Source organism: Cyprinodon tularosa, unplaced genomic scaffold (genome assembly GCF_016077235.1).
Source record: "Cyprinodon tularosa strain WSP-4 unplaced genomic scaffold, ASM1607723v1 ctg77, whole genome shotgun sequence".
Taxonomy (NCBI): Eukaryota; Metazoa; Chordata; class Actinopteri; order Cyprinodontiformes; family Cyprinodontidae; genus Cyprinodon; species Cyprinodon tularosa.
Genome location: NW_024039529.1, coordinates 1295176 through 1323038, shown reverse-complemented (window position 1 = coordinate 1323038; position 27863 = coordinate 1295176). Strand labels below are relative to the sequence as shown.

Sequence of the window (27863 nt, the reverse complement as noted above, 5' to 3'; positions counted from 1 at the left end):
ATGGATGGCATGGTATTAAGATTGTCAAATACCAACTAATTTATTTGGACTTCTTTTGTATATAAACAGAAAAAAAAAACATCTTCAAATGTGTTTCGATAAAGTAGAGTCTTTCTTGAATGCAGGAGATTAAGTTAGTTAATAATATAAAGTAAATCCATTTTAACTATAAAGAGTAACATCGGATGTCTGTATAATCCTTGTGGTGATTTACAGTATACTAGCCCATGGCCAGTGTCCTCCTCTGCTTCAAATACTATATCTGTTTTTTTTTTTGTTTTTTTATTAGCATCAGCGAATCTTGCAGTTGATCTGCTGAATTGATATCTATAGGACGGATTTTAGCCGGCAGCTCAGATCAACACACAACATAGCATACTCTGTCTTAAAGGCTGTATGTTTTCATTTGTATGTGTATGTGTTATAGGTGCACATAATCCATTTGGATCTCAATGACAAAAATAAACAGAACAAAGCACGTCTGCTGCCCAGCCTCTATCCCTAAGCACAACACATTCAGGGCTGATCTTCAAAGAATCTAAATAAGAGAGCTAAAGTTGGCAATAAAATATTTCTTGTGCAATTTGTAGGGCATGTCTACAAAAACTGCACTTGAAAAACACATGATATACAAACAAGTTTGGTCAGCCCCGTTTGAATAAATAGCATGCATGTGCGACTGGCAGTGAGAGTGGTTGTAAAATAAAGACAAACCCAAGTCAAGGAGTTGAAGCTAGTGATGATTATAACTGTTTTAAAAATAATGACAATGATAAAAGTTGTGCTACAAACAAGAAGTAAAAAAATGAATTAATAAAAAGGTTAATATAGGAACATTCAAATCTAAGATTCTAAAAATCAAACATATAGTCTCCATAACTACCATAATATATCCCTCCAATCCCTCTCTGTTGAGAGAGAGAGCAATGGTCAGATTTACAAGATCTAGCTCTAATAGCTCCAGCACCTCCCCCTGCTGGACCCAATATATCGCAAACCAAGGTAAGCCCATCGTAATTTAATAAAACATTACTGTGCTTCCTGCAAACCCTGTAAGAGAACAATTCGGGGGGGGGAAATCCCTCCTGCCACAAGTTATAGATGACCGCTGTAGGAGAACCCCCCCACCCCACCCCATGCACCCACCCATCCGAAACAAAACATCCCTTTATAGGCTCTCTGATGCATGTTCTCCAATGGCTGTTAAAATTCAGTCATTGTTCTTTATAAACATCCTTTAGTATTTATGATTTATGTATAATTCTGATATTTATTTCCCATTTGTTGTTATTGTTATTTTTTTTCCAACTACATTCATCTGCAAAGACGTCTTTTATCCCACTAATATTATTCTACTATTGTATTTTCGCACAGTCCAGATATGTTCACATGTGATCAGAAGATTTCTACTTAGTCTATCATTGGACTATTACCTCCTTTTTGGCCAAAATTTCAAACATAGATGCAACAACTACATTTGCATAGCTTACACTTAGAATAATACAATTCAACTTAAATTTGTTTAAATCAGAGTTAAGATGTTGATTAAAAAATTATTTTGTTTAGCTATTATTATGTGATCACGACTGATACTGTAGATGTAACTAAATCTCTCTAATCATGTAACTAGGTGGGAGTGTATATGAATTTTATGGCGTTATGACATTTTGCTCCTATTACAATATAGATGAATAAGCCGTTAAATACATATAAATATTGAGCTACCCCTCAGAAACCTTTTTGAAGTGACTTAATTCAACTAGTTTGAAGTCCTCTAAATCATAATTAAAGAAGTATATTCCTATCAACACTTTTAAACAGATTTTCAATTTTCTTGCCCTTTCTCTTAATGCACTAGTCTCATATTTTAGGGTACTTGACGTTTAATATCCTGTCACGTCAAGTTGATTAGCATGTATTCATCTTTTTCGTTGGATCAAATGAAAGAGAAAACTGAATAACATGGAGGAGGCAATTTCTTTAATTTGGATCAAAAGGTGCTCATCAAACATGCTTGCTACAAATACATGGGTTAAATTGATAGTGATATTAAATAAAAAGGCAAGCACCAAAATTAATCTTGCATTTTTGTGTGTGATTTATAATCAACTCACATTATATGCCCTAGTGTTATGTCAGGTTGACAGCTAAATGAACCCGTATTAAGTGCACAGGGAGAAAAACAATTTGCCTCAGGTAAACAATAATTAGCACAAGGATTGGACATAAAATACTAATGTTTACCCATATTTAAAAGTTATTCCGGTGCAATTTCAATAGTGAATAAAACTCAAGGTGAAATTCTTCAAGTATGAATAGATTTATACTTGTTAGCCATGACTAACAAGTATAAATGAACAAGTATAATGAATTACTATTAGTTTTTGGCAAGTAAAAGCTGAAAATAATGGTGTCAAATAGATATAGGTGTGTGTGTTTTTTTTTAACACATAAAATAAACATGACTATTTTACCTCAGAACCTGTACACCATATACTGTAGATAGAAAAGAATGGAACAGAATAGAATAGAAAATCCCTTTTTACTCCCACAAAGGGGAAATTCTGGTGTTACATCAACAAAAAGATTATAGAAAAAAATGGTTGCACAAATGTGGACCTTAGAAAAATGTATAAGAATAACATAACCGTGAAGAGTTAAAAAATAAACAATTAAAATATTGTACTGTAAAGTGTTTCAACAATATAAATACTGTGCAGCTGGAGAATAAAAAAACCAATATACAGTTGCGGACATTTTTTTTTACAGTAATGCATTTGAAAGGCACCCTACTACAGGGACAGAGTACAGCCATTTCTTTGCAATCATTAAAGTGCACACTGAAAGTTGGTTCATTTGGCCTATTTGGTAAATCTTTTTTGTAAAATTATTTTATTCCACAACCATAAGTCAACTCAACGTTTCAATCCATAAACTAATTTCAAGTTTTTTTTAACTCAATGTTTCAATTCAAAATCTAATTTAAATTTTTTTTTTTTTTATTAAAAACCGCAGACTGCTGTTTGCAGAGATTTTTAATCACTGTTTTTTTGTTTATTTGATCGTCCATATTTCTGCTACCAAGTTCTGTTGAACACAAAAAGGATGTTAAACAAGAAGTTTTGGAGGAAACCGAAACCTATGGTCAGTGAAATTAATATCTAACCCTCATTTAATACATTTGGTTTGTCCTCCCCTAATTACTGCTAACCCTAATTCTAACATTGGTGGGTGGGAAATCTACATTAATTTTAAGTCAGTGGATATAATCTTTTACAAATTTAGTTGGACAGATTTTGATTTCAGTACCGAGTACGGTTTATAAAAATGGCAGTGCTTCCCCCCGCATATTTAAAAATATCTAAAATAAATACATTTTCAAATATTATTACAAATTACCACGCCTCTCGCCCATAGCCTGCCAGGCATAGGCACTGACCCCACTGCAATCCTGATGAAATAAGTGGAATGAGATGGATGGATGGATGGATGGATGGATGGATGGATGGATGGATGGATGGATGGATGGATGGATGGATGGATGGATGGATGGATGGATGGATGGATGGATGGATGGATGGATGGATGGATGGATGGAATTACCTAATCTCAAACAAAAGATAGAAATCTCTTACTTTAATCTGAAAAATACTATTCAGGAATATAGAAAACCAACAGAAAGAAAGATGTTTTTAGAACTAATTTTTTGCACAATTGCTACTATATAATTATAATCGGTTGAAAAAAAATTTAATTTAAGCTTTTTTGTATTCATAAGTCTTAAAGTGGTCAGCATGTCTATGAAAATAATTAGGTCCTTCACTTTAAGCCACTTGGACTGGTTTCTGGTAAAAAAGATGCAACACAGAACCACATGCTTTGTTCATATGATTTTTTTTTAGCTAAATTGAAGAGAGCATTAGAAAGAACCTCTTACTTTGAGTGATTTAGAGAGACTGTGCAAAGATGTGTTGTAGAAGATGATAGTTAACACATTTACTTTATATAAATTTCTTCAATGCATTACTTGCAGAAATGCCAATAATTGTGACACTACTGATTATGTCAGTAACAATTTAACTTCTCTATATTGCCTTCTTCTTTGAGAACCTGCTGAAATAAAATCATAATATTTTCTCCTCTGTGTATTAAATGGGAATTTGTTTTAAGGTTTTGCACACAAATTTAACAGAAAAGCTGATAAATGTGGTGAGGATTAATAGAGAAATAAAAATCATAAACATTTTAATGGGGAATATAAACACCACCACAAACTATTAGCTAGCGAGCTGAGACTTTTTGTCCGGAACAAATAACGACATAAAAAAATGGACTACCTACTGTGTGCTGTCAACACTGGCTAAACATAATCAATCAGCTATTAGCAAAGAGAAAACTAACCCCGTCCCCAGTGCAAGCATAAATACAGCTACACTACTCACCATTTGGATTGCTGTATTTCCTATATTACTTCTTCTACCATCAAAAGAGCTCTTATTGATCATCTAGTTCATAGTTCGTGCTATAAAAATTCAACAAATCTGTGCAGTAGATGGACAATTACAGTATACTGTACATAAGATGGAGATTTTTCCTCCTCTTGGTAGAATTGCACCTTTGTTGGAAAATATGTGCACAGTGTGGAAGCAGCTTTTAGAAAATTATAGACCTCCACTTATATTCACTTTAAATTTTGGATTGATTTTATAACAATTTCCTACTTAGCATCATGCATTCACTGCTGATTAATCAAAGCAGATTATCAGAGAGAGCAGAGAGAGGAGGGGGTAAGAGTGAAGAGGGAGAGAAAATAAAAAATCTAACGCACTCCACTGAGAAAACGTCTGCTCTTCAGCTTTTATTTATTGAGTCCAAATTTATTGGATGGTGGTTATTTTTAAACAGAGCTTAAGTCTCTGATCACCCTCTATTGAAAGGTGGATGATTATAGTAATCTGATCAAAAGGAATTTAATTTCATGATGTAAGTTGCTGCAGCAGAAAGGAGAAGTTGATTAATGACTGGAGTATTGTGTTCAACCATTTTGCACATATTGATGACAACATATATCACACCAAAACAAGAGGAAAAAGGAGTACAGCGTTGGTGTTTGGAGATAGTAATAGGCATGTGTGGTAGGCAGTTAACCATAAGAGAACACAATGGGACATGGCAGGTATATACTTAGAGTGAAATAGTAAGAAGTACCCATTATTCTCTTGCTCAATATAAATGCCCAGGTGAACAACTCATCTGTATAATAGGACCTCTTTATAAGTTACTCCTAATTTCATGTCATATAAAGGTCTAGTAGCAGGTTTTGTATTGCAAAAATCTTTTGAAATATCCTCAGCAGAAGGTCTTAAAAAGCTTTACAGTTATAACCACAAAAGATAAGGACTTGTACTGTAATGAGCAAACAGCTTTTGTCCTGCCCTTGAGCAAGTCAGCAATTCCCCAAAGACTAACCACAAGCCCTGAGGAAACACTCTGTGAAGATGACCCAGCATGCTTATCTTTCCAAACAAAGGGCATACTGTAGTTATAAGAGAGTTTCTGCACCAGAGTTGATTAAAGACTTGATTTTTTTTCATGCCTGACCAATAAAGGGAGGCGTTTATCTGTCATTTGATGGTGTTAATTAAGCTCTATTACCGATTTCTTTCCTCTGTTTGATATAGAAAAAATGTTGCTCTTTTGTAGCTTTTAAATAAGCATTAAAGCATTTTGAGGGACTGTTTGTTTAAACTAGATATGTAATGTATTCAATTACAAATTAAAACAATTGTTTTTATTGCCATTTTTAGAAATTGTGGAGAACAACAATACGAATTTTAAGTGGAGATAAAGATAAAAAGGTATTTATACATCATTAAGTCATTCTCTAAAACAGTTTCAGGTACAGTGAACAGAAGATGAACATTATTTATGATTGTAAATACCAGAATAAAGATCAATTAATATGAAAAAATAGACTATATTTATTATTTGTCCACCTTGCTGCTGCTGTTAACCGAGTCAAACATTTAGGGTATTCTTTACCAATCCCACAACAGTTTGCGGATATATTTTTATATATGTCTATGGTTTAAGTCTTTATAGACAGAACTGGTGTAACTGACTAAGGTGTATAACTCTTCTTGTTCACTCTTTCAGCTCTACTTACAATTTCAAATGAGACTAAGATCAGAGCTTTATCACGATCAGTCCAAACTGTCCTTAAGTCACTTTGTAAAACATTTGGCTGTATGCTTTGGATCATTGTCCATTTGAAGGAACTGCTGGGCCCTGAGCCCTTTTAACCTGGCTTATGTCCCAATATTGGTCAGGATTGTGCTTCAAAATCTTTGAAAAGTGTTTTCCCTTACCATCAGTCTTGAGGCTGCCATTGCCATAACGGGCTTTGTAAGGGGTGCAGGTTCGTCCCTTTTCCATCCCAATCTGATAATATGACCAATGATTTAGAGTTTAGTTTAACCAGGCCTTGAGATTTCTCTAGAATGCACCATCTTTATCTTTGGGTTCATTTTAATTAAAAAAAAAAAAGGTCTTTCCATTCTGAGTTATACCCACACGATATACATCTGTATAGTTCAGCTTTGAACAAAGCTACAAATTACCTTCCTCCAGAATGTTCACATTTTTTTTCTAGTTTGTTTTTTGCTTTTGTGTTGTTTGTCACATATTTACACCCCAAAAAAAACATTATTTCCAGCAAAACCATTAACTTTATCTAAAGTGTAGGGTGACATTCTCATGCTCTTTTTTAACTTGCAGATTATATTCTGAATTTTTCGAACTTTGAACAAATGAAAATGGCACATCAGGTATCTGAAAATGGAAACCTAGCATGATTCAAACTGTTCACTTTCTCAAATCTCTCAATCACTACTTTTGATTATTCTAAGATATTACAAGTCTAAAAGGCACGGCAATCCTGAATTGCTTTATGTGACTTTAAAATACAGGTGTGCATATATTAAACTAAAATGTTTTGAATTAACCTTTTGAAACCTTTCAAAGCCATGAGCATCATTTAGCATTTTCTAGATTGTTTAAGAACCTTAATGTTCTAATTTCTGAATTTAAGAAGATCATAAAGAATCTTATTATTCTGGAACTTTTTAGGTGGAAATATTTTTCATTGTTAAAAACTGAAATGTTTTGACTGTTTTATTGTCAAAATGTTATTAAAAAAGGATGTTCTTTTTTTATGTTCTAACAGTACCTTTTTATGTAATTGGGGCCTAGATTGTAGCTTGGTTAGAGCATTTTAAGAGAACAGATTTCTTTAGATCATAACATTAAATTTGCTCTGTATAGCGTAGTCACTATCTGTCTAGTCTGACTGAAACTCTGCTTCTGTTTCATGTGACCTCTAGAGAGATCCCTGTATCAAAGTGATTATATTAACATCAGAATATATTATCTTCATTCTTTGCATTTACAGTGGTATTATGCAGTTTCATAGTCGTCTGCCTGGCTCTAGATATTCCTTATGAAAACGTGACCTTGCACATGATCTACCTTAAGGTATTTAGATGTCAGGGTCATTTAAAAAATAGCTTTTTCAACCTACCTTTTTCAAAAAGGGAACATAGGCAGATTCACCAAATTGGGAAAGACTTAAATAACATTTGTAAGATTCTGTATTAACATATTTTTACAAGATTTGGCTTTCTTATGTACACAAATAGTTCATCTGCATGTTTACTCTCAGGATAAGTCAGCCTGTTTATAGGGTATAAGGGTAAAACTTAAAAAAAATGCTATTGGGATGTTAGAAAAAGGCCAGTGGCTTTGCTATTAAGAATGCGACAGAACCGTGGAGAATGTTGCTGAGTCATGGTAGTTTAATTGTTATATCTCTTTGTAGTTTTGGATCCATAGATCAAAAGTGTCCTTTGAAGTATTTTGTTAGGGGTCCTGCGGGAAGACATTCAAAAATCATTCAGATAGTAGTAGAAGTAAGAGTATTCTCCTAGTCATCCTTGCCCAATAAAAGGAATAATGATCTTAATATATTCGACCATTTGCAATCCAATACTTATAAGCCATTCAATTATAATTACGACCAAAAGAAAATGATGGCAATAAAAGATTAAATGAGCTTCCTCGACAGGTTGGTTCTGTTAAGGTGGTTTGGTTAACCGATCAGGGCTATTTTGGGATTTTCAGACAAAAACACTGGGGAAATATCCTAGTAAAGGCTCTCAACTTATTGAAGAAACTATACATCCTCTTAGCCTTGGAACATCTCTGCATCTCCAATTCAGGATTGAGACGAGTTGCAAGTAAGACAGATTTCTAGATTTCCTTAAAAATTCTGCCTAATGAAAAAGATAATAGATAGACAGACTGAGGAAGCTCTGCTTTTAAAGCTCTTACCTTCAAATCCAATTTCAACAATGTTAATATCTTCAAATATTAACATTTTTTGATTACAAAGTATTTATTCTTGTCTAGTATCAAAACAATTATAGATTATATTTTTCTATATTTCTACTGATTGGTGTATTTTTTAATACATCATCTTATTCTTTAATTTACACAAATGTGTATCTTGTCACAGATGCACACAGTATAACCTTCATGGGATCTGTCTGATTGCAAGCAATGTGCTTTTAAGACGATACTGTAGAGGCCAATTCATTTGAGGAAAAGCCATTATCTGTACAGCAGCGGAGCTGCCTTGTAGCTTTCATCTTGAGCATTTTGTAAAACTCTAAACATGATTATGAGTGCTGCAGTCTAGCCTCAGTGTGCATACAAAATTAAGTCTGACTAGAAGTCTCAGCATTAAAATTATTCACCCATGTTAAATCAGAGCAACAGCACAATTCTTTCTTTTTTTCTTTTTTTTTAAGGCTACCCATCCAGCCATTGTCTAAATCTTTTTATCCTTAAAGATGTTGGGGGGCAGGCACCTGTCTGTAGCAGGCATTGGGAAAGGTGCAGAGTATGCAACAGGAAGGATTGCCAGTTCATCACAGGGAAACACGTAGATAAGACAACCAAGCTTGAATACAAACCCTATGCCTAAGGGCCGGATCTATCAAAGGTTTGCGTGTATAAAAACGTGAGCTATTTCACTGCGCACGCTAAAAAATGTACAAACTGATCTATCAACAGCGTGCTAAAAGGATTTGATCTTTAAAACGTGCTAAATAGCGCCTCTTATCCATTTAGTACTTTTTCTGCAATGAATATGCAATATGGGGCGTTTACACGCAAAAGTGCGTCTTGTGGGAGGAGAACATGTAAATATATTAATTTAGCACTCGGAAAGTGATTTATTAAACCTGAAAGCAATTTTGCTAACGGTATCTGACTCTATATTTAACACGCTTCAAAAGAAGGTGCAAATGGTCTGTATGCGTAATTGCGCACACATGTCAGCGGTTATTGTCGCAAGAAGGAGACATCGAAATGAAGCAAGGAGACGCAGAGAACGCATTTTTTCACTCCGTGTGAATATTTTTGGAATGAAGGAGGAAACGATCATCAAAATATATCGTTTATTCTGCATTGCCATTTTGGAGCTGTTGGGGGAACTCAGAATGGATTTGGAGCCAGCCACAAGGAGGACCCACGCAATACCAGATATCACAAAACTTCTTGCAACATTGCACTTTTTTGCATCTGGGATCTCCCAATCTCGTTTTTCAGAAGTGCTGTCCGACGTTCTAAATGCCATGTCGCCCTGACGCCCTACCGGAGAACCCCGACCTCTGCGCCTGTGGAGCAACATGCCAATGCTGCGGGGATGCGTATGGGCAGTCATCTTATCCACAGTCACTTCTTGTGAGCCATTTGGTATGTGTATATTTCTACAGGCCGATACAAAGCACCTGTTTTTGTTTTGTTGTTTTTTTACTGCAGTGAAGTAGAAATTCAGCCACATACCATCTTAGGGAATAAAGGTTGCCAAAGTTTATATATATATATATATATATATATATATATATATATATATATATATATATATATATATATATATATATATATATATATATATATATATATATATATAGGCCTCTATATTTTTTTTTTTTTTGGACGGGGTGTCACTGTAAGATTAATATTTCTAAATGCGCTAGTTTGCACAAACTACAAACTACTTTGCCGCAAACCACGAAACGCGCAAAACCATCATTTAAATAGGGCGTCTCCAACAGTTTTGCACCTGCCACCAGTTACACAATCGCTCTTGTTAAATCACCCGCAAACCATGGTTCAGCCCCTCGCGCAAAATTCCAGTTCGCGAGCTCAAATTACTGCACGCAAAATTGGATCTTGATAAATCCGGCCCTAATAGTATTTTAAAGTAACCACTTAACCTAATAATATTATTAGACTGCAGGAGGAACCTGGAGTACCATGTAGCAAAATAATTGACACCTTGCACTGAAATCGAAAGAGAGATTTTGCATTGAAAATTTAAACACTGAAAGACTAACATTGAAAATTCTTATACTGAAAATTGAAACATTGAAAAGTCAAACACTTCCACATTCACATTCACTTCCAAACAGAAACCCCACATTCATATCTTCAGGTAACACAGAGTACATGTCAGACTTAATAATATTACTTTAGCGATAGTTTCAAGGTGTTGCTTTATTGTATATCTCGTACCATGTCTTTTGGTTGTGCTGTTCTTTTTTCATCTCGTTACAGGTGATGAAGCAGACTGAAAATGTTTTGTCATTGTCTCCTTTCTATCTCCTCTTTCTCTCATCTTTTCTCTTTTTTTCTCTTTTTTCCTTTTTCTTCTTCTGTTTTTCTGCTCTACTTACATTGCAGTGTCCATATAAACTGTAAAACTCCCTGCATAATTATAATAAAGCAATTTATATGCATGAAACAAGTGGAGCAGTATGGCAATTGCCATACCGCTACACTTGTGAAAGTAAAATCTGTTGGGCTCTTTTTGGCACCAAGACAATGATTCTTATTGCCACATTGCCAGACAGGACACTGTAAAAAAAAAAAAAAAAAAAGAAAACACTGAAAATTCCAACACTGAAAAGTAAAACATTGAAAACACAAGCATTGAACATTCAAACAGTGAAATTTCAAACATTGAGCATTGAAAATGTAAGAACCTTGAAAGAACCTTCAGTTTAGCCCCGCCCCCACAACACCAAAATAGTGCCAGCTTGTAGTGAGATCAAAGCTGAAGGAACACCACAGTGACATTGAAATCATTTCTTGTAAAGAAAAAAAAAATGCTGCAGCTGAAGATGAAAGTGTAATCGTCTGTTTTATTTTTTCAGAGGAAAATTTGATGTTTAAAATTTCAGCCTTTGCATTTTCAATGTTTAGATTATCAATATTTGAATTTCGATGTTTGAATTTAAAGTTTTTTGAATTATTAATGCCAAATCTCACATTCTTGATCAATGCAAGCTGTACTGATTTAGCCCCATAAAGTGCCCATAAGGACAATTGCATCCGCAGTTCAACCTAGGACTTTTTAGCAACAAGTCCAAAATGCTAACCACTCAGCCACCACAGATTGTCCTCACATGATATGTTTAGAGATTTGTATTAATATGTTAAAGTAGTATTCAACGATTTACTTGAAAGTTATGCTTGATTGTCTTAATTTTGCACTCAAAACTCAATAGAAATTTAGGAAACCTTATTTGGATTAAAAAAGTTTGAAAAGTTTGTTTTTTTCTTAGATTTGACTTAAAGATAATATTTAATATACTGTTTAAATGTTGTTACTTTACATTTCAAATACAAATAAGTCTTTTTTTAAGGAATTCTGCATGTCCAAGACCATCCTACCTGAAAGCATCCTCCAAACACAACTTGTATTCTTCCATCCTTTAAGGCCTTCCTCTTCTTCCCATTAATGTGTAAAACACCTTGCTTTTCACAACTTTCAGCAATTTTCGAAAGTTTAAAATGAAACTTATTGGATGCATGAAAAGAAGCACACATGTGCAGCAAGTAAAGATGAGCAGGTCAGAAATATTGGCACCCAGATAATCCACCGGAACTCAAAGCCAAAAGATGAGAATCCTTTTACACCTTAAACATGATTATCTATTGATTTTGGAGTGAGCACTGCACCACTGAAGACATGGGAATGACTTATCACCTCACAATAAACATGGCGTATCCAAGGAAAATATTTCATGAGAGAGGCAGGAGCCTTTCTCGTGGGCAGCAATCTTAAACAAGAAAAAAAAAATGACTGCACTGCGTATGGTGTCTGTGGTCAATATCCTGTCACTCCCCAAGTGTGAGCACAAAAGCTTCAGAAAAAGCTGTTGCCTGCAACTTTTCCTTTCAGTCAATTTGCAAACTAGAATGGCTGGAATGCATTGGCAAATAGCTGTGACGGAACAGAGGACACTTCAGTGAACTAATCCCTTCAAGCACTCCGCATTTTGGAGGGAGTAGCATCCTGCCAAGTCTGCCAATTGATGCTACTATGCTATTTTGTCATATTTAATGAAAAAACAGTTTTGTCCCTCTGTACTAACAGAACTAACCAGCATCTTCACTTTAAATTATACCCCCTTCTTGTTCTACAATAATGTCACTGAGAGTATATATTTTTTCAACTTGGACAATATGCAAATTCTTTAGTTTTCACCCATTTTGCTTTGCAAATTTACTTAGAGGGGAGTCCTAATTTCTACATCTTGTGAAAAGCAATCTCTTTCATTGTAATTACATTTTACAAAGAGCCAGAATGTTATTGGGAAAAAAAAATACATTACTGAAATGTGGTCTCTAAGTAAACATTTGAAAATCCATCTTTTGAATTAAGGGAAGTGTGATAAAATTCATTCAGAATCATCTTATAAATGATAGCCAAAGCAGAGTAAACAGGCAGCTTTTTTTTTAGCTTACTAATGCAGTGCTTCTGGCTGTGTTCCCACCTATTTTACCTTACATACTTTTCATTCTCCCTCTTTAGAGAAGAAGTATTGTGCATTTGTTTTCTACTTATATTTTTCTGGGTTAGCTGTGTCCCTCGGCTTTCTGATCACTAAAACCTATTGTTAGGAGTGCTAGTTGTTACAGTATACTCAGACAATTAACAGGATTGTCAATAGTGGCTGACTCATGCTAACACACTGCACACTGCCATGTTTTCATTTAGTTTAATCCGCCACAACTCCACTGCGATGCCCTTCCACTTACAGTTTGCCAATCCTGCAAATCTCTTTTTTGAAGCTCAGTCATGGGAGCAGATTGGTGGGCCAGACAAGTGACACGAATACTAAGAGTGCCCTCACATTCAGCCAGTCTGCCACCCAGGGCACCCTGTCTTAATCCCTTTGCAGAGACAAGACAGAGCCTTTGCAAAGTGGATTTAAACATGGAGGTCCCTGCAGATTATTTAGCCTCTGTAATTATCATAATGGAGGCACCATAAGATGGGATGTGAAAAAGAATTAAATTAACACTTCAAAGGTGTTTCTTTAGCCTCTTGCTCTGTGTCCCTTTGGTACTGACCAATAGCAGCTACAGTATAGAAGGAAAAAAATAATAACTGCTGTTCAGTCTAGTGACAAGTTAGATGTCTGCCACATGCACTGTGGCAAAAATGATTAATTTTATCTCATCTGTTGCATGGGTCATCCATTACTAGTGGCAAACTGCAGACATTATAACTGGTTCTTATGGATTTCTTTCTACAATGCCTTTCTTCTTCTGTATAAGACGGATTTGTGGATTACTGTACGGTTAGTTGCACTGTAGTTATCAGGCCTTTTTGGCTGCTTTGCTAAATATGACTTGTCACCATAGCTAGTATTGTAAGCGCTATATCTAGCTTGGTTTGTAGATATACTCCACTATTTCTATTTTGGACACTAGATTGAACAGTGCTTCAAAAGATGCTACAAATGCGTTTGCAGTTTGCTCCCCATTATGCATGGAACCGTTTAAAGAAGGATTTCAAATGTTGTAAGATGGTCTCTTTAGACGCTTTTAAAGGATATTAATTAACAGGGATGAGAAAACTTTTGTATGTAGCTACTTCTCTTGAGTGTTTTAATTTTAGTGCTAAATTATCATGGCAGTTTTTAGAAATTGTGTTTGGTTTCGTTTTATTTTTTGGGAATTGTAAATATCTGCTTAGATTTGTTGATTGATAGCTCATTGAAATACATATATAACTAAACTGCTGCCTCTCTTGGCCAAGACGCTCTTTTAAAAGACATTTTTAATCTCGATGAAAGTAAAAATGTTTTTATATATCCTAGGAAAAGTTGAGAATTTCTGACATCCTTCTTCAAATTCCATCTGATATATTTTTAGTGTTCAGTGATGCTTTTGGTTCACCATTGTTATCTTAGACTTAGACTATGACAACTTTTATTGTCATTTTGTACACACAGAGTGTTTACAAAATGAAAACATTTTTTGTACAACTTTCATGACATTTCCATTTCTTAAAGTGCAGCACTGATCAAATGTAAACATTGTGGGAGAAAAAACAAACCTGTAAATGAATTTGATTAAGCTGAGGTTCATTTAAGGGTATAAATGGCATAAACACTGGATACTAGTAATACACTAGATTGAGGGTTTCTGATTGTAAATGAGACATACATTGAAAAGATTGGTTTCCCAAAGCACTGTGATCATTTTCCATTATTTTCCATAACATAATAACTGATGCTATGCTAAATATATCTGCAGTGTTGGAACAGACAGTTATTGTCCATCTGGCTGTAATTCCAGATGGCAAATTGATTGCTCTCAAATCTGTCAATTTTTTTTAATTAAATGGCTTTCATTAAAAGCCCTTTCATCTAAGAAAAATGAAGTTGGTCTTTGTCAAACAAAGTGATTACTGTGCTTTCAGGAAGCGCTGCTGTTGCTTAACCTTTACTTCCTCAAGAGGCCTTTGGGATATAGATCAGGATGAAGGGTCAACTGTACCATCTCTAGAGGAATATTACCCATTTTTGCTTTTCAAAAGGGTGACCCAAAGCTAAAACATGAAACAAACAGATATATGTTTCACCTACATTCTGTGAAACTAAGGTCTATAAACAAATTAGCCTCAAATGCCCCACTTTATAAGAAGTTGACAGTGTCATCACATGTGTGTCTCTATAATTGTATGTTTCAAAAGCTTTGTGCATTCAATATAAAGCATCAGGGAAACAAATAAATTAAGTATAGGTAAATTCTGTGTTGCGAAGCGAGTGAACTGAAAACATGGTTATTATGCCAATTTTATTATTGCGGTATTGTTCCAGAAGTTTACTGTCCATCTTAATACCGTACATCATTGCCTGCTGATTTACTGTTAACACAAGACAACCTATCTGTGAAAGACTTTAGTACAGTGAAGTCTTCTAAGCGTGCTGATCTACAGTATTGTCTTGGAAAGGATATGTGTTTTAATTGATACTGATGACTTTTAATTGTATAAACTAGCAATTAATTACATAAACTGGCTTTTAGAGCATTATTTAGAACACAATTATCCTTTTATCTAGACTCCATTGAATTATTGCACTGCTTTTAATAGAGAAAATGGGAAATATTCTGTTAATAAAAGGCAAACTACATAAAATGGCATTTCAGCTCTAGTTGTTTAAAAGAAGCTGGCCAAATCCACATGACAAATTTAAGTGGCTGATAAAAATTATGACTAGATTAAATGGCTAGAGAAAAACAACAGATGTGATTAGCACAGCCAATGTAAACATGACACAGAATTTTGCCTGTGACAGCTGGAAAGCAGTTTGAGCAACTTAACCCTACTTATAGGCACAGATTTAGCTTAGAAATGCCCACAGCAAATAACTCTCAGCAAAAAGGCTCTGCAAAAAATGATTTAATGTTTTAGATCTGTCTTATTTAAATAACCTTAATAATGCTAGATCGTACTAAAAGAATCAGAGCATAGCTGAGAAGTCAGCAGCACCCAACAGCATCTTGTGGTAGATTTATTTCTTCACACCCGAATACATAAAGCACTGTGTCCAATGAAGAAGAACTGCATGGTGGAGAGTGCAGCAGAGCCAGTCCTAGTGTCTGTGATGGTGATGCTTTTGACTCATGCCCGATTTCACAAGGTGCCATCCCCCCCATACACCTTCTGTGACACAATATTGTAAACATGCCCCAGAATTTCTGAAAAAAGGACAATATTACTGTTTCAGATTTACATTTCCAACATTGTTTGATAAATGAAAGTGACAAAAGCAATGTGGTCAAGTTTAAATTACTAAATAAGCAAGGACTTGATCAATATTAGGTTTTTGGAAAAAAACAAAAGTTAGTAACAGACCAACAAACCATGTCACAAAATGTGTTGGACTGTTCATATAGTCGGTTCTTAATAAGATGTCACAGCTGTCCCTACCTTGTTATATTTTCTTCACCTCTGTGGACAGGTTGAGTGGGTATGGTTTAAATTTCCTTTGTGTCAGAACAAGATAGGATAATTTATGAGATCATTATTAAATAGCACCTGATGGTAACATTTTAGTAGAATGGTTTCCAAAATTGTTGCACTTAAAATAAGTGCCATGTTCTATTACCTTTGTAGCCATAGAATAGTGGAAATATTTTCTCAGATATTGTCTTGATCAATATAAAACTTAAAGTATGTTACAATGGCAACAACAGTATTAAAAAATCTGATACAACAGACAATAGAGAGATAGGATGCAGAGAACAAAATAAAAACATCTCTTTAAATTTAGTGATAAAGTAGATTGCATTTTTGTCCTGCTGCATTGAATCCTTTTACTGTTTAGGTATATGCTAAGCATATAGAAATAGATTTTCAGCAGTCAAGATCTATGATCATTTTAAACATTGATACACTATATTGCCAAAAGTATTTGCTCACCCATCCAAATTATTGGAATCAGGTGTTCCAATCACTTCCATGGCCACAGGTGTATAAATTCAAGCACCTAGGCATGCAGACTGTTTTTACAAACATTTGTGAAAGAATGGGTCGCTCTCAGGAGCTCAGTGAATTCCAGCGTGGAACTGTGATAGGATGCCACCTGTGCAACAAATCCAGTCGTGAAATTTCCTCGCTCCTAAATATTCCACAGTCAACTGTCAGCTGTATTATAAGAAAATGGAAGTGTTTGGGAACGACAGCAACTCAGCCACGAAGTGGTAGGCCACGTAAACTGACGGAGCGGGGTCAGCGGATGCTGAAGCGCATAGTGCGAAGAGGTCGCCAACTTTCTGCAGAGTCAATCACTACAGACCTCCAAACTTCATGTGGCCTTCAGATTAGCTCAAGAACAGTGCGCAGAGAGCTTCATGGAATGGGTTTCCATGGTCGAGCAGCTGCATCCAAGCCATACATCACCAAGTGCAATGCAAAGCGTCGGATGCGGTGGTGTAAAGCACGCCGCCACTGGACTCTAGAGCAGTGGAGACGCGTTCTCTGGAGTGACGAATCGCGCTTCTCCATCTGGCAATCTGATGGACGGGTCTGGGTTTGGCGGTTGCCAGGAGAACGGTACTTGTCTGACTGCATTGTGCCAAGTGTAAAGTTTGGTGGAGGGGGGATTATGGTGTGGGGTTGTTTTTCAGGAGCTGGGCTTGGCCCCTTAGTTCCAGTGAAAGGAACTCTGAATGCTTCAGCATACCAAGACATTTTGGACAATTCCATGCTCCCAACTTTGTGGGAACAGTTTGGAGCTGGCCCCTTCCTCTTCCAACATGACTGTGCACCAGTGCACAAAGCAAGGTCCATAAAGACATGGATGACAGAGTCTGGTGTGGATGAACTTGACTGGCCTGCACAGAGTCCTGACCTCAACCCGATAGAACACCTTTGGGATGAATTAGAGCGGAGACTGAGAGCCAGGCCTTCTCGTCCAACATCAGTGTGCGACCTCACAAATGCGCTTCTGGAAGAATGGTCAAAAATTCCCATAAACACACTCCTAAACCTTGTGGACAGCCTTCCCAGAAGAGTTGAAGCTGTTCTAGCTGCAAAGGGTGGACCGACGTCATATTGAACCCTATGGATTAGGAACGGGATGTCACTTAAGCTCATATGTGAGTCAAGGCAGGTGAGCAAATACTTTTGGCAATATAGTGTATATATATACACCTGTCAGCCATCCTTCATCAGTATCTATATATGGGGTGCATTGTGTGCAGCCTGTGAAGACACAATATGAACGCCAATGATTTTGAAAAGCAGATATCAAAAAAACGTATGCAAATGCAATGAATCAGTAATGTGTTGAATTAATTAGCAAGATGATACTCAGCTAATCAGACAGCCCTCTCTGTAACAACACTTATTTCTCTTTCATTGTAGATCTTGACATATTCCACACTACTTCATGTTTGGCCCTTTTTTCAATTTCGTATCCATATGATTAACTGAAAATTATCTATAATTGTCTAATTAACAAACCAACTTTACTAATTTTGCTTTCTGATCCTTTCTATCCTAAAACCTTAATTGCACAAAATAATAAAAATAAAAACAATTATATATTTTAGGAGTAGGAATTATGCACTTTTAAAAAGAGGTTTTGAAAAGGATTTCTTTCCCCTAAACAAGAAACTAGTCAGATTTTACAAATGCAAATACAAATGCTTGTGTTTGTCACTGGGTTGGTCTAATCCTGTTCCACAGAAAAGATTCCAAAAACCCCCTGTACCCTGAGGGAAAATGCTAAACACACCAACAAGTTTGTGTGAATATCAAAATCAAAATGTGACTGCAAAGCTAGTAATACATAATGCAACGTTTTGTGCTTTTTGTTTCATCCTAAAAGATTTAATATCCTCATAACAGAACAGATGTAGAATACCTTATCTCATATTTATACGATGAAAACATGAAACTGTTTTTTCTTTCCATGTGTTAGGGTGTTCTATTCCTCTTATGAGGACATACACATGCTTTTGTGCCACGCTGGCTTCAGTGTTTTAGCCTTATTTAATTGAGCACATCTTGCTGTTTAAAATAAAACTTTGCTATTTTATCTGACGTAATTTTAAAGGCATATTTGCTTGATTATAGAGCCTCCTTGTTTTTCTTGAAGGGGCCATGTGTTTCCTTGTACTTTACAGACAAACTCTTTATAACCAATACATTTAGCAAATCCCTGCGCTGACAGACATAAAGCCAGTGATGCTAGTGTAGGAGCAGTAGTATAAGGGTGGCTGTGCCTTTATACTGGCACAATTTTGGATGTAAGCAGCTACTACTTGCTGTGGCTCTGAACACATGTTGAGCACAGCTAGATGGAAATTAATCCATGCAGTTTTGCATCAACAAAGGAGGTTTTTTTTTTTTCCTTTTTTGGCGATATATATACCATTTCTGTATGTAATGAGGCATTAAATGCATTATGAATAGGGTGTGTGTGGTCAATGCAAAAATTGCTCTTGGAGTCTTTGCAAGCTTCATTTCTTTTAGCATTCCATTGGATTTGCAGAGTGATATGTTTTATTGGCAGCAGATAATCACTGTCAGTGTGTTTGGCATGTCTGACATTTTCTTCTCTTCGGTGGCAGTGCAGGGTTTGTTGTAATTCCAGCCAGACAAAATGAGCTTCAGCTAGTGGGAGGTCTTATTCGATCTGATTCCCCTGCAGTTTCTTTTCTCTCTGCAGCCTTGTTCCATCAAGAGTATTGTGGCAGCCTAGTTGGTGCAAAATCAAGGCATCGAGACTCATATCTTTTGATTAAGTCAGCCCCTCACCCTCACTGGTGAGCATTTCCATCTCAGTTAACAATTTTTACAGTTTAGAAAACACCTGTCATAACACACTGGATTTTCTCTGCTTGTAGGCTGACAGAAAGAGATGATTAACAGAAAACAAAACGAAAAAACCGGTAGGACCTAGTACATAATGTTTATTTTTAATTATTGTATTTACTTTATGATATAAAGTGTCCTGCTCTTGGCAGAGACAGAGACTGCACTGCAGAGTGTGAATTACTTATTAGCAAATCTTGACAAAGCCTTGCCACGTTTCTGTTTAACCCTTATGTTTGGTAATAATAAGTAATATATAGATTTGTTGTCACTTTTAAATGTAAAAAGAGCCAGCAGTAACGGCATATCAACACTGCAGATTCTAAGTGGAAGGTACAGGATGTGCTCTGATTTGATTTTATGGGGTTTTAGCTTTTCTTAAAAACCAGACCTGTTGGTTGAATCAAATAAATCTTAATTTCATTTGATTTTAGAATACCCCCATAATGCTTTTTAATGCTACCCTACCTTAATTTCATATATAAAATCTAATATCTGGATAGAAACAATATCCTGTCTTCCAGTTGTGAAAAAACAAGTCGTTTTTGGATTCAAAACAGAAATAAATAGATAGTAATGTACAACTGGACTTTTTTGTTTAAAAGAATGCGTATAATCAATCATTAAAGAAACCAAAAAGGTAATAAGATGAGTATAGGAGGTTTTTTTTTCTATTCGGCTAGTAAAAACAGTACATTGTTAAGACATTCTTTGCTTGAATAGCTTTTTAGCCTTCAGCCTGAGAGTATTTTTTTTCCTTCTGATGGAAATGTTTGTAAAGGATTTTCTTTAGGCACAGATAATTTACTCTTTGCAATTTGTCAGCAGCCACACTTAGTGGGAGAAATATCAAACAAACAAAAAACTTCCAAGTTCTACAGATTGTAAAATTCACGTTGAAGTCACCTGAGGCATGGTTGTATTTTTTGTGCAATTGATTTTAAAATAGCTTTTGGTTTTTGCAGATTTATTGTTTCTTTATTTAAAAAAATAAAATTTTTCATTTAATTTATTAAGAATTTTATACAATATAGCAGTTTGTAATTAAATATTCTTTAAATATTAACAATTATTAATAAAAACTGAGATTATTACTAAATTCTATACTTTAGTTTTTGAAAAAACGTTCCCTTTGAATCTTTAAGCAAATACATCTAATGATAAAGCCCAAACAAGCAAATAATAATTTGCCCAAATAAATATAGCTATGTTTCCTGGATAAATACATCACCAGCACTGGTCTTCTTTCAATGTTTATTGAATATGTTTTCTTTTTCTCTTCTTTTCTATTCTCAGGTAAGCCTAACGACAGATGAACTATGAATGCGGAACACAATGATCTACTCCCTCGAACGCCAGACAATGAGAGGTCGTAGGCTGAAGGGGGCGCTGTCCAACCCCCTTTTTGTGGTTCTTTTGGCTCTTCAGATACTGGTGGTGGCTGGGCTAGTTCGTGCTCAGACCTGTCCCTCTGTCTGCTCATGTAGTAACCAGTTCAGCAAAGTAATCTGCACACGCCGAGGTCTACGGGATGTCCCAGATGGCATTTCTACCAACACCCGTTACCTGAACCTTCAGGATAATCTAATTCAAGTCATCAAGGTAGATAGTTTCAAGCATCTACGCCACCTTGAGATTCTGCAACTGAGCAAGAATCATATCCGCAGCATTGAAATCGGTGCTTTCAATGGGTTGGCAAGTCTAAATACCTTAGAACTCTTTGATAATCGACTTACGACAATTCCCAACGGAGCATTCGAGTACTTGTCCAAACTTAAAGAACTGTGGCTACGTAACAACCCCATTGAAAGTATACCATCTTATGCCTTCAACCGGGTTCCTTCACTTCGCAGGCTAGATCTGGGGGAGCTCAAGCGTCTCTCCTACATTTCTGATGGAGCTTTCAAGGACTTGACCAACTTGCGCTACCTAAATTTGGGAATGTGTAACCTTAAAGAGATCCCTAACATATTACCCTTGGTTAGGCTAGAAGAGTTAGAAATGTCAGGAAACCAGTTGACTGTCATTAAACCCAGTTCCTTTACAGGTTTAGTGAACCTTCAGAAGCTCTGGATGATGCATGCCCAGATCCAAACTATAGAGAGAAACTCCTTTGATGATCTTCAGTCACTGGTGGAGCTCAACCTTGCTCACAATAACCTGACATTTCTGCCACATGACCTCTTTACACCGTTGCACCATCTGGAAAGAGTGCACCTCCACCACAACCCTTGGAGCTGCAACTGTGATATTTTGTGGCTCAGTTGGTGGCTTAAGGAAACGGTGCCTGCCAATACCAGTTGCTGTGCTCGTTGCCATTCTCCTTCAGCTTTTAAAGGTCGATATATTGGTGAACTGGACCACAGCTACTTCCAGTGTGATGTTCCTGTTATTGTAGAGCCACCCAGTGATTTAAATGTGACAGAAGGTATGGGTGCGGAACTCAAATGTCGTACAAGCTCATTGACATCCATAAGCTGGCTCACCCCAAATGGCTCTTTGATAACACATGGGGCTTATAAGGTACGGTTGTCTGTGCTCAATGATGGGACACTAAATTTTACAAGTGTGACAATGCAGGACACTGGGACTTACACCTGTATGGTTAGCAACACAGCAGGAAACATTACTGCATCTGCAGTCCTTAATGTCACATCTGTTGATAACAATGGAGTTACCTATTTTACCACAGTCACTGTGGAGACCATTGAGACCATTGTGGAAGACAGCCAAACTACATTTCCCCCAATCGAATGGATGCCATCCTCAACTACAAAGGGTGTGCCTATTTCAACAAGGACCACAGAGCGGACTTACACCATACCAGTTATCGATGTTGATGGAGAAGGAGCCCTCAATGGTCTAGATGAGGTGATGAAAACCACCAAGATAATCATTGGATGTTTTGTAGCCATTACACTCATGGCTGCTGTTCTGCTGGTTATTTTTTATAAGATGAGGAAGCAGCATAACCAACAGGATCCTGATGGTCCTGCCTCCTCCATGGAAGTCATTACTGTCGAAGAAGAGCTTGCAGGTGTTGCTGCTATGGAGAGACACTTGTCGCTCCCCCCACTGGAGCATTACAACCACTACAACACCTACAAGAGCACTTATCACCACGCTCCTATGCTCAGTACCATACACAGCTCGGCCACACAGGAACCTTTGCTGATTCAAGCTTGTTCAAAAGACAATGTCCAAGAAACCCAAATCTGACCTTGAGATTGACTATATATTCAGTAATATAAGTCTAGAACTGGAGTACAGTGGACCAAAACATAAAAATAAAAGAAATAAAATGCAGTTGATTTGACAGCTGATCTTGATGGCACTTAACCATCTTGTCTGGCAAAGGGACGACTTAAAACTTTAAAAAGGGTCTTTACAAAAACAAAAGCTATTTATTAAAAATGTCTAGTGGCTAAATGAAAAAAAAAAACAAAACAATTTGTGATAGCTTTTTAGCTCATTTTTTCTCTCACTCTGTGTAATACTGCTCAAGGGAAAGAATGGTTTATTGCAGGTAAATCTTATCTGTATTAATTGCAGATTGGGAAAATCTCTGCAGGTTTTGACCTCATGTTGACATCTTTCTAATTCCATTAACTTGTTAATTCATCGAAGGGCATTGCCGTGTCCAAAACTGAAGACACTTACAGTATGAGACATTTAGCAAAAGAACTGCTGGGATATTTTTCTAACTACCATATTCCAGCTGTCACTCACAACAAGATTAGATCTTTTAATGACACAGCTCTAGTTTATATCACCGTGGAACCAGCATGCCCACAGAGCAAAGCTGCCAAATGAGTAAATGTGCATTTCCCCTGTGGCTCCTAAACAACAGCCATACATCCTTTGCTTTAATTAAGATTAAGGTCTGCTCCCACTCTACCTCCTCACATTTTTCGAGACTTCTTACCCTTAATCATTTTCCTTCTGTTCCTCCTCTCTTCTATCTCAAAATTACACAAAATTCAGGTCAACATTTGCCCTGTTTTTCACTCCTTTAGTTGGTGGGATTGCCTTTTTATCCAGGAGCTAAACATGTTCTTCACTCGTTTCATTTTTCATTTGTCTTGCTTTGTCTGCAAATGTGTGCCTCACAATGGCAGGATATTTCTTAGGAAAATGAAGGGTAGCATAAGGTTGTGCTCTGCAGCCTCCCTGTTAACCTGGTAATGATTTACGTCCACGCGGTGTCGCGCCACCTTGCCGTCACCCCAGGGTCACAGGAGCTCAGGCGCTGATAGTCCATCTGTTTGTTCAGATAAAAAGGCAAATGAGTCTAGTTTGTAATGTAGTGTGACCCTGTCAGACACACAGGGCTACTTTAATCAGTGAAGCAGCTCGGAATCTGTAACAAACTAAGAAAAGTTGTGTTATAGCTCATCAATCTCATCAATCTGTATCAGCAGTTCATTTCAAGACTAATAGAGGAAAGCTGATAAGAAAACAGCATGAGACTTTGTGCCTGACATCTTACAGAGGGTAGAGGGCTTTGATATTGACACAACCCCTGCTCAGTTTCATCTTATGTAGAGGAAAAACTCCTAGACTCTTTAATGTTGCACCATTTATAAGCCATCAAAACATTGTCTCTCCTCCTGTCTATTTACATTCTGGGGTTTTCATTTAGTCTTCAAAAAAGGGGTCTTAAAGAGAAGGATAATAGCAGTGAAAGTAAAGAGTAGTGGTTGGGCTAGAAGCAAGAAGCAAGTAGTCATAAGGGGCTTCATATGAACAGTGGTCATGAAAAGGTCTTCAAACAAAGATATTGCACATATGATGGGGGCGAAGTAGGAAAATAGATAAATAAGGAGGCAAACTAGCCATCAGCTTGTCACCATGGAAACAGTGACCTTATGTGGAATGTAAGAAGAGGTAGACATGCCTTTTGCTTTGGTCTCTGTGCAACAAGAATATTTTAATTTCCCAATGGCAAATTCACAGTTTGGGCCAGGTATTAACAAAACTGGCTTAATGGAATGTCTATTTACAAATAGGTTTCGTGGGATTTGACACACATGGCACATTATACTGATAAACAAAATCTGGCTTGTAGTGTTTTTAGCATACTTTTCATACAAATTGCATCAGAATAGATACAAAATCCTTGATCGCCACCACCATTGACCCACAAGTTTAACATTTTCTAGTACTTTTTCAAAGAAGTGCAGTTAATTATGCCATGGGCACAGTTAGACTGAGGATAATTAAATTTTTTTTTCGGAAGTAATAAATATTTTGAACTGATCTAACAGTAGATCTTACTCGAACCCCTTAATAAAAAGGAGGCCTTGGAAGACTCGGAGCCTATCCTAAATCATAAATGGTCAAAAACTCGAGTTAAATGAGCCAAAAAGCTGGTATACAATAATAGGTGTTTTAGCTCTGTGATGGTATTAAATGCTTTCCCATTATATTAGTTGAATTAAATGAATTTAAATTTCTATATACCGACTGTAGAGATATTTTTGTGCTTGTTGACTGCATGTCTATGGGTTTTACACTACTATATTAGCAACAAAAGCAGAAGTACATATTTCATCGTTTGTTTTGAAAGGCACTCCAGACAGGTAAAATGCAAGTCAGGCTTTTGCAGCTAAACCAGGAACTGTCAACTGCGGCTCTTCACAATAGATGACAAAAAATAGCGCAATTAATGTTAAAGACAATGAATAAACCATTCTTTCCCTTTTCACTCTTTTCCTTTTTCCAAATGCTCACTTCCTTTTCAATGCTTTTGGTGGATTAATGATTCAGTGTTGATGCTGGCTACAGTTAAAAAAGGTAAAACATTTTTATATATATTTGAAGCTTGTGATTTTTAAGAATGAATGGAATATCTGTGTATTGGTAGTTGCTTTTGGCAGGATAGCTTATCTAGAAAGATATTTGATTGCTGGAGGGAATTGAGTCTAGACTGTCGAGCAGAATGTTGGACTCGACATACCAGCAGACCGAGTTTGTTTTTTGTGCAAACCCCCTGCCAAGGTGATCAAATTCTTGTGTGTTATTCTGCCACTTGTCCATATATAGAGGGAGTTATCATATGTGGGGACATTCTCTCTCATTTTTCGGAGAGGATAATCATCACATGGCTAAATTTCTACAGAAAAAAAAAAGTATTTTCAAAGCATAATGCAAAAAAAAAGATCTTCAGATCATAATTTTACATGTGCTCCAAGTTGTTAAAAAAAAAAAAAAAAGACAAAACAAAAACCAGAAAAAAAGAGTGCTTGTACGGAGTCCAAATAATTTCATTAAGGATGATGTTCATTATTGATACCTGAGATTGTAGTTCATAATGTACATGAATACAATAAAAAATGGCAATTCTCTTTTTCTTAAAGAGTTGGACCTGATTATTAAGAGAGAAGGCTGGGGGGATTTTGCTGACTTTGTTCCATTCATATTAGAATATCTGTTCTAAGAAGCTCTATGAAAGCTTAAAAGGATTTTTTTTTTGAAAGGGGTTAAAGAAGACAAGTAAGTATTTCCACGATGAAAGTAAAATGCCTTTTCTCTGAAACACACTGGAATATAAATAAAAAATAAAAAAATTACACAAAATGAATCAGTCTTTACAGGAATCAAAAATATGCTGCATCAAAAACAGCAAATAGCCGGATCTCATTTGGACAGAACCACTTCAACATTAGAATAGTGGTCACAAATTTCTTTGAAACTGTTTCTGCTTTCAGGAAGTGCTTCAATATAAAGTGGTACCCCTTTAAGATGTAGCAAATGCAGTTTGCTTCAATCAGACGCTACTGAAATAAAGGGCCAGACCTGCCCACCGTCAATTCCAATACTCTAATTGATTGATCAGCCAAGTAATGGCGTCATTACAGCTAAAGAATTATGTCAGATCCAATAAAAAGGAAAATTGAGAGCAAAACCGATAATATTTGTACAAATGTGCAAAGAATCTGGTGTTATTTATTAGTCTGGTGAAGGTTTAACAATAACAACGGATTACATTCATGTTAGTGCATTACAAAACATATTTGTTAGTATAAACCCTACTATTTGGCATTTCCTAGAAAGACGATAGATGTTAGAGTGGCTGTGTAACAGAAACTACAATAAACACAAAACTCCACCTCAAATGCCAACAACACAAATAGTATCCTGCAGATGAAATGAAACAAATATATTACAAAGAGAATAACATCACTTAAAACCACAGTTAGTACATTGACTGCAAACATGCTATCACAAAGAACAACTAAAGAGCTTGTGGAGAAAAGTTAAATAAAATTAATGAATTGTCAGCATGCTACACGATGCTTTGCAGAATAGTCTGACATTATCCCCAGTCTACCGACTACAGGTTAACTGATCTATACCTGAATTATTTTTTATTAGGTTGGTTTTAGGGTGTACAGATGAGAGGTTAGGAATGGCGACAGAACAATCGCTGTGATCATGAAGTCCATTTTAAGTAAAATGATCCCAGCCCAGCTAAAAGTTGTTTAAGGCATGAGCAAAAGAAGACCATATTATTAACCTATTAACATTCAAAGATTTTATACTTGTTTCAGCTACAGTGTTACTGAAAATTGGTCTGCCGTGACTCACACTAATGTATTCATAAAGCAATAATAATATTTTTTGTGTATTTTAAAAATGAAATTTTTTTTAAATGTATTTTTCTTTAGATTTTGGAAGGGGTTGAATTTTTGATTAGTGAGATAGAATAAATTTGATGCAGCTGCCAAGCACCAGGATGCATAAAGGGGTAGATGTGGTTGTCCCTTTCATTGAAAACTTGGTATGCAGCCTATTCAGAAATGCAGTTAGTATAGCTGCCTGGGGGACAAAGTGAAAGGGAAAAGAAAAGAAAAAGAGATTTATCTCCCAGAAATCAATCCCTTTCTTGTGTCCTTGGATCCCTGGAAGATAGGATATTGGATTAAAATAAACAGCACATCGTCCCACCCTGTTTTTTTTTTTTTTTTTTTTTTATAAATCAAGCATTTTTTTCATAATTTTCTTCTTTGCTCATTATAATTTTTTTTTTCTGCCTTGGGAGTTTAACTACTGAAAAAACACACATTGTTCACAAGAGTGTGGTTAATTAACTTAGCTAATGATTTTAGGA

The 27863-nt window shown here is 36.1% G+C and overlaps 1 protein-coding gene across 2 annotated transcripts in view; it reads left to right on the top strand.

Moving 5' to 3' along the window:
- lrrc4cb (leucine rich repeat containing 4C, genome duplicate b) overlaps nt 1–26108 on the top strand; it is a 61191-nt gene extending 35083 nt beyond the window's left edge. Inside the window, exons 1-2 of one of the 2 annotated variants that reach the window (XM_038270638.1) lie at nt 19683–19701; nt 21047–26108. In XM_038270638.1, the coding sequence (XP_038126566.1) occupies nt 21074–22969 (1896 nt within the window). In that variant the 5' untranslated portion in view covers nt 19683–19701; nt 21047–21073 and the 3' untranslated portion in view covers nt 22970–26108. Of the gene's footprint in view, nt 1–19682; nt 19702–21046 lie in introns of those variants that run through there. The other variant, XM_038270637.1, reaches the window with a different exon arrangement.
- The last annotated feature ends 1755 nt before the right edge of the window (nt 26109–27863 follow it).